General features: G+C 31.0%; 2 protein-coding genes across 11 annotated transcripts in view; one reads left to right on the plus strand and one right to left on the minus strand.

The window, feature by feature from the left end:
• The window catches only part of LOC117176272 (neuropeptides capa receptor), a 42,142-nt gene extending 41,215 nt beyond the window's left edge, over window positions 1–927 (plus strand). The window contains exon 4 of the transcript XR_004467597.1: window positions 277–927. The gene's annotated coding sequence lies outside the window, so the exon portion shown is untranslated. The remainder of the gene's footprint in view (window positions 1–276) is intronic.
• Window positions 1–6,996, minus strand: part of LOC117176271 (protein furry) — a 248,667-nt gene that overhangs the window by 214,401 nt on the left and 27,270 nt on the right. For all 10 annotated transcript variants that reach the window (XR_004467596.1, XM_033366444.1, XM_033366448.1 and 7 more), the window contains 3 exons: window positions 5,948–6,097; window positions 681–850; window positions 283–554 (listed from right to left, as the gene is read on the minus strand). Coding sequence is in view for 9 of the 10 variants with exons in the window: in XM_033366444.1 (XP_033222335.1) it covers window positions 283–554; window positions 681–850; window positions 5,948–6,097 (592 nt within the window). In the remaining variant the exon portion in view is untranslated. The remainder of the gene's footprint in view (window positions 1–282; window positions 555–680; window positions 851–5,947; window positions 6,098–6,996) is intronic.

Genomic DNA, 6,996 nt, shown 5'->3' on the forward strand with positions numbered 1-6,996 from the left:
AAACATTTTCATTCAATTATTTAAAATGATTATTATACAAAAGGAGATAATTTTATATGTATACAAATGTAGTACAAGCACCTGCAAGACATTCAGAAAAAGAGAAATAAAAATCAATAAAAAAAGACAAAACGCGTATCTGTAACTCAACCGATTTAGAATTTGCTGCGCAAAATTTGACTAACAAAGTACAACTTAGGCTAGAGCGCGTGTTCAGATTTCAAAATCTGTTGTTTTTTCAACCTAATGTATATTTTCCGTTTTTTCTTTTGCCAGGTTTACCTTTTCATCTTTGCTGGATAATAAGAGATCCAGCCATTGGTAAATAATTGCACCCTCTTCGGATAATGATTGCGGATTGAAACATGGACCACAGCATAATAATCCACTCATGGCTTGAAGAGCGGAAAGCTGCAACTCTGAGCATGTTTTTTCCTCTTCATGTGACATTGAAGAACTAGTTAGTGGTTTTCCGTAAGGTCCAGCCCAACTTGCAAAAAGTGTGAAAAGGTTGCGGCGCAAGTCTCTTTTTAGAAGAGTGTGACATGTTTCAACTAAAACAATATAGAAGCAGGTTAATATATATTATCGAGGGAAAAGATATGGAAATTCCGAGACTGTTTTTAAAAAAGCTAATTATTCTAAATGTTTATTCAATTATACCATCTTTCATTACTTACGAGTGAAACTTTTAATCATCTTTCTAATGAAATTACAGAAGTGCAACTTAATATCTCTGACTGCAGGAGCCTCTTTGTCATTTTCATTTTCCAGAAATAAACGTGCACCATCCATGTATTCAACAAACGTTGGATGTAAAGACTGTGTTTCTCGATCAAGCACTGCTGGGCTGTAGAGAAAAATACAAATTTCTTATCAAATATAAAGATATTTGACATTTTTAAACTGTTAGTACCAAAGATTATCGTAGATATTAGGAGAAAAATAAATTATAGTATTTTTTGAGATGGTAAATTTGTTATTTATTTACAAAATAAAACCTTTCCTCAGTAACACGGAACTGTAGTTCATTCTTCAATTTTAAAGTCTTCAAATATGTACTCTTTTCATAATTAATCTCTGTCGAACATTCATTCTTCATCACATTTTGTCGACGAATTTGTTCTCACATTTACATTAAAAATAAAGCACCAATTGCCCAAAGTAACCAGAATTATCAATTTTATTTTTAATTCTTTTTAGATATGAAAATTTTTCATTATTGTATCATTTTAAAATTCGGAAGCTTCAAATTTATATTTATTTCTAATATCAAAAGCTTTCATTTTTACGGTTTCTAAATTGCATGAATTTAGCATAGAAATTATTTTCAATTCACTTAATAAATAATTATTATCATTTCATTATTTCACGAAATAGTTCTTAAAAAATAAATAATTTTGAAATACACTTATAAAGAAAAAAATAATTTTTTAAAAAGATATTAATAAAATCGGGCCAAAAAGGAGCCAATATATTCGAAGTAATCTTTTTTTCAATTTCTGCGATATAGAAACAGTTTTTGCAAAAAAGTTATCACAGTACAAAATGTTTTATTACATAAAAGGAATTTTTTTAATTGACAATTTTCAAAAATATCAAATCACCTATTAAACATGACTCAATATTTTTGTAATCCATTTCCTTTAATGTAATAACTAATGAAACATCTTTACCCAATGACATTTTTTCGAAAAATGCTTCTAAACAGGCCTACCAAGCTCCAACGCTATTTGCTTACGTTAAACTTCGGCTAGAAATGTTTTGAAAAAAGGACCAAGGACAAATGCATAATAATTTAAAATTGGTCAAAATAAGTGGTGTCGTCCTAAAAAAGGTGTCTTGGCAGTACTTCCACAGAAACTTTGACTTTACTTTGAAGCATTTTGAAATTTACAGAAAACGTCCACCAATAGTAAAAAGTCATTAAAAATAAGATGATATGCTAGTGTTGAAAGAAATTCGAAATAATTCAAAGTAAAATCGATGTTTTGAAGAATTCCTAAAATTTCTCTTTTAATAAATATATACAAGAATTATTCAATTGTAGGCGATTTGATCCATTTTTAAACAATTTTAACCTTTTTTGAGGGACTTACTGATGCGCAAATTCCACTCGAACTAGCCATCGGACTATCAATGTAGATTGTTCTTTCAAGGTTTTTATTTAGATTGTGATTTATTTAGATTCTAGGTAAGAACTGTAGATTTTCTCACTTAAATTGATTTATTCGCGTACATCCTTAAAAAATGGTTGAAAATAAGTCAAAACATAATTTTTTTAAATTACTTTAAATTTCTTTCCACGCTAGAAATTATTTTCTTTAAAACCTTTCTTAGACCGGTTCAAGTACTAAAAAATACTTTGATTTCGATTACTGTTTCCCAATATTTAATTATTATATATTTTGCATACGGTTTTAGGTACACTTGTGTGGTCCTTTATATGTCCTCATGGGCGATAAAATGTTTTTATGTGTGAGAAAAAGTGGCGTTCTCATTCTGTTTTTCCAAAAAAACTCTTGCAGCTTGGGAAGCCTGCTCATATAGTGCAGAAAGCATTTAACGAAGTGAATTTACCTTTTTTTATCCGCTTGCAGAAACTCAGTATCCCGAGAGTAATTTTTTATTTTTAAGGTTTCTTAGGAAACCTTTATAACCTCGCGCTAACGTCTCTTCGTTTCTTACCACGCCTAAAAAAAACTATTTACATAAGTCACGACCCTAAGATTTTATATTCGCTTCATAAAGTAACCACTGCGGAGCATAGAAAAATACAAGCAGGAGCCTTAGAAAAAATCTGCTTCCGACATAAATTTCAAATTTTAAGCAGACAATCCTTTGGAAGGAAAGGGGAAAAGATACGAAAATACTATTATTTGAATATTAGTATTTAAAATTAATATTATTATTGATATTATTAATTAGGAAACCTACGAAGCCTACGAAGCCTACGAAACCCTTTCTTGATTCAACGACAATTCAACTCGGGAGTAGATTTTTAAAAACCTTTAAATGGTGGTTTCGATTGTACAGAATGTGTTTTCGCTCTCTTAAAAAATTTCCATTTGGTTACTTTATCTCTAGATAAACCAACTAAATGGGAATTTGAACTATAGTTCTGTACTGCCGCCCTTCAATTTAACCACTTCATTGTAGAATATGTAATAAAATATTATTCGGGAAGTGAGAAGACTCTTTACATCAATTGTATATTAAAAATATATATATTTTTGGATCATACGCCTTCGACGATTGAATCTTTTATGAGCTCTTTTATTTACAAAATGTTCATATTGGACCTTTTTTTATCATGCGTCTATTTTTACGTTTATGCTTATGTTTACATTTCCGAAGAAAACCGTGTACATAAGGCATATAGGAGCCAGGGAAAATTATACCTTAAAAATTGGAAACTGACTAAAAGAAAACATTCTAACAAAATGGAATTTTTGATTTTTCGTTATTTTTTGTGCAATCGAAATTTGAATTTTCGATTTTTCAAGAAAATCCAAAAATTTGTTATGATAATCTTGTAGGGCTTTCAAAAAGAAATGTTTTTCTTCTCTTGACTTTTTTCATATCGTGCGTTTTTTGGCTTAAAATTTTTGATTTTCGATTAATTGAAAATTTTTTGCAAATGCTATAACTCTGAGAATTTTCTTTTTGTCGGAAAAAGTCATAAGGATAAATTGTTTGTTCTTTTTAATACCATAAATATCCGTACTTAGAACTTTCAAATTCAGAAAAAAGTGGGTTCAAAAATTTTCAAAATGCGCTCACTTTTTGAATTTTTATCAAAAATGGCTAGTCAACGAACTCGTCCTTTATTTTAGGACCTAAAAAAAGTGTGCCAAAGATGGATTTGGTTCGTTCATTTTTTCGAGAGTTATCGTGTGTACGGACGGACAGCCGGACGGTCTGACGGACAGAGAGACGCCATCGTAAAAATTTGATTTTCGGATTCAGGGGTTCTTGAAACTTGGAGATCCGTTGAAAAATTGTAATGTCAAATATCGGACAATTCTAATACTTTCTCAATCATAAATGACGAGAATGTAAAAAGTGTGTTGGGAAATAAGATTTTCTACGCCTAAACCTGAATATTCTGCTACGTCACTGCAAAATCAACCTGATGGCACCACGTGAAAATAATTGCTCGTACTTCAAAAGTTTTTTATTGATTAAACTTACTTCGATGAACTTTGACGAATTACTTTTTTTTTCATCGCAAATAAAATAAAATGCAATGGATATACCTATTACAGAATAATTTCACAACAAATTGTTTTCTAAGTATTTACAAAACTAATAAAGTTACGACTTTTTCCATTAAGGGGGAGGGGGTAACGTTTTAAATTATTTTTTTTGCATTTTTTTAAATTTTATTTTCTGAATGGAGAACCTTTCAAAAATATTGTTTGAAAATTTGAGATGAATCGGAGAAAAACTAATGAGGATACAGTGGTTTTAGCAACCGCGCCTCATACACGACTCAGTGCAGGAAAACACGACTCAGAGCTGAAAAACAGATAAAATAAAGCAGGATTCGTCGCAGACAGGAGCAAAAAGATGCTTCAGACATCATGGATCATAGCAACATTCTTTATGGACCTGGCATCGACGATTCAGTGTGAGGAAAGCCGATAAAACCCGCTTATGAACGTTTTATTCCAAATTGTTTCGTAGCATTTTTCCCACTACTCGTTTCCAAAGTTGGTGTCCCTCCTAACTTCAAAACTACTGCACCGATCCTTTTGAAATTTTGAACACTCTTTCTCTACATAATTTACGAGGTAACGCTGGAAAGATTTTTTTCAAAATTATTAATATTTTTTATTTGACAGTAACAATTACCCGATTTTTTCGCAAAAAAACGCGTTTTTCACTTCAAAGTGTTCCCAAAAAGTGAAAAATTGAAATTTTCAAAAATCCTCCCAGTGTTACCTGGGGAAAGCAATTATCTAACGAAATAAATTTGATTGTTTGAATTAAGATGATGCAGCAGCGAGTTATCAGGGGCACCGCAATTCTACTTTTTTCCAAGACGCTGCCGAATAATTGCTGCCATTGCCGTATTTTTGAATATTTTTACATGAAAATTTCACAAAATATTCTTTGAATGCTATACTTTAATATACCATTGGTTTTAATGAATAGATTTTAACTGTGCCGTAAAAAAAATTCGCAAAAATTTGCCTTTTTCGCACGAATTAACGTTATCCCCCCCCCCCCCCCCCCCCCCCCCCCCCCCCCCCCCCCCCCCCTCCCTAACACTCCACTGCGAAGGTTCAATTATGCATCCTCAAATTCGAAGTGCGAACACTTTTAAATATTCCTTTTTTCAACTTCCAAACGTTTTTACTTGAATTAATTTCAAACTGCATAAACAGATTTTTATTTAAATGCTTTCTAGTCTCAAATTCTCATAACGTTTAGTATGAATGAATTTTTTCTGATGGTTTCATTAGATTATATACCTTTGAATTTCGACAGGTTGCTAATTTAAATACTTATTTGATTTTTTATTTCCAAAAATCCAAGCTTTCTAATTTTGGTTGCTTGAAAACTGTGTTTTTTTTTGTAATTTGTAAAATAGAAATCATTGCAGCTTGATTTATTGTTTCGAAATTCCTGCTCCTTAAATTTGTATTACGCTAAGTTGCAAACACTTAGATTTCGATTTTGAGTGCTTTCAAATATTGAAAACAATTGTTAAATGCTCCTCATTTCAGTTTCATGTAGGTATATTATTTATCAATAAAATACTAACATTTAGAGTAGACTCAAAAAATTTTTAACTACTTTCTTGAACATCATGTTAACCAAAAGGAATTTTTTAATATTTTAAGTTTGCCACTAAAAAACTGAGAATACAGAACAATTTTTTTAAACAATGTGCGGTTGGAAATCTAAATGTTAAATGCAAAATAAAAAATTTACTAACCAAATACCAAATGTTCCGTATTCAGCAATCAATTCCAGAACCCGAACAAGCTGCAGTCTGAGAGCATCCCGCCTGCGACGTCTTCTCATATTCTCTTGCTTTCGATCCACTGCTTCTTTAATATAGGGTACTAACTCCTCCATTAAGTCCCTGGAAATTATATTCCTATTATTTAGATTTATATCTTTATGACAGCTTAATGAAACAAAAATAACTTTTCCTATTTTTAGGCTCTCGATTAACTTAAAGTTCAGGTTTTCGAACTCTCGATTTGTAACTTTGAACTAGGGATTGGAACGAAATCAAGAGGCATTTTCTGATATTTTCCAATTATTTCTCTAAATTCAATATAATTTATGGAAAAACTATTCTAAGTATGAAAAAATATTTAAAAAAGAATAAAGCTACGGAGGCACATTGTCAAAATTGTGTTTCTTCAAAGTTTTATATCGAAAGAAACAAAAAGGAACGTAACGAAAGTTTCTTTACGTTCCTTTTCGTTCTTTTTGGTATAAACTATGATTACCACTAAACTTTAACATTATGTCTTCGTAGCCTCATTATATTTTGATACTTTTTTAGACTGAGCTTCGTTCTTAGCCAAATTCTTTTAAATTTATCGAAATAATTGGCAAATATCCAAAAATACCCCTTAATTTCGTTCGAATCCCTGCTTTGAATCCTGTAAATTTTGAACAATTACATAGCAAATTAGTGTCTAGATCAAAATACTAAGTGACAGTAGCGTATACATATATTTATAACTAAAGTAAATTATTTAGGAAATTATCTTGACTTTATGCTTTTGAGGTTTTTAAAACACATGATAACTCTATTATATTGTGAAATAAATGTATAATAGAAAACTTTCAACAATTCTTGTGAAATAAATACACTGGGACCCCGCTTTAACGGGCTTTTTGGGGGTGCCCTCGATTGCCATCGCAGTAAATCGAGGTTCTGCGAACCGTTGTTCTTCTGCTTCTTGCTAGTGACTTCTTAGGAACCTTACTTAAATTACGTAACGAATCATTGGCCCTATTTAATAC

This window comes from Belonocnema kinseyi, chromosome 7, assembly GCF_010883055.1.
Source record: "Belonocnema kinseyi isolate 2016_QV_RU_SX_M_011 chromosome 7, B_treatae_v1, whole genome shotgun sequence".
In the NCBI taxonomy this organism is placed as follows: Eukaryota; Metazoa; Arthropoda; class Insecta; order Hymenoptera; family Cynipidae; genus Belonocnema; species Belonocnema kinseyi.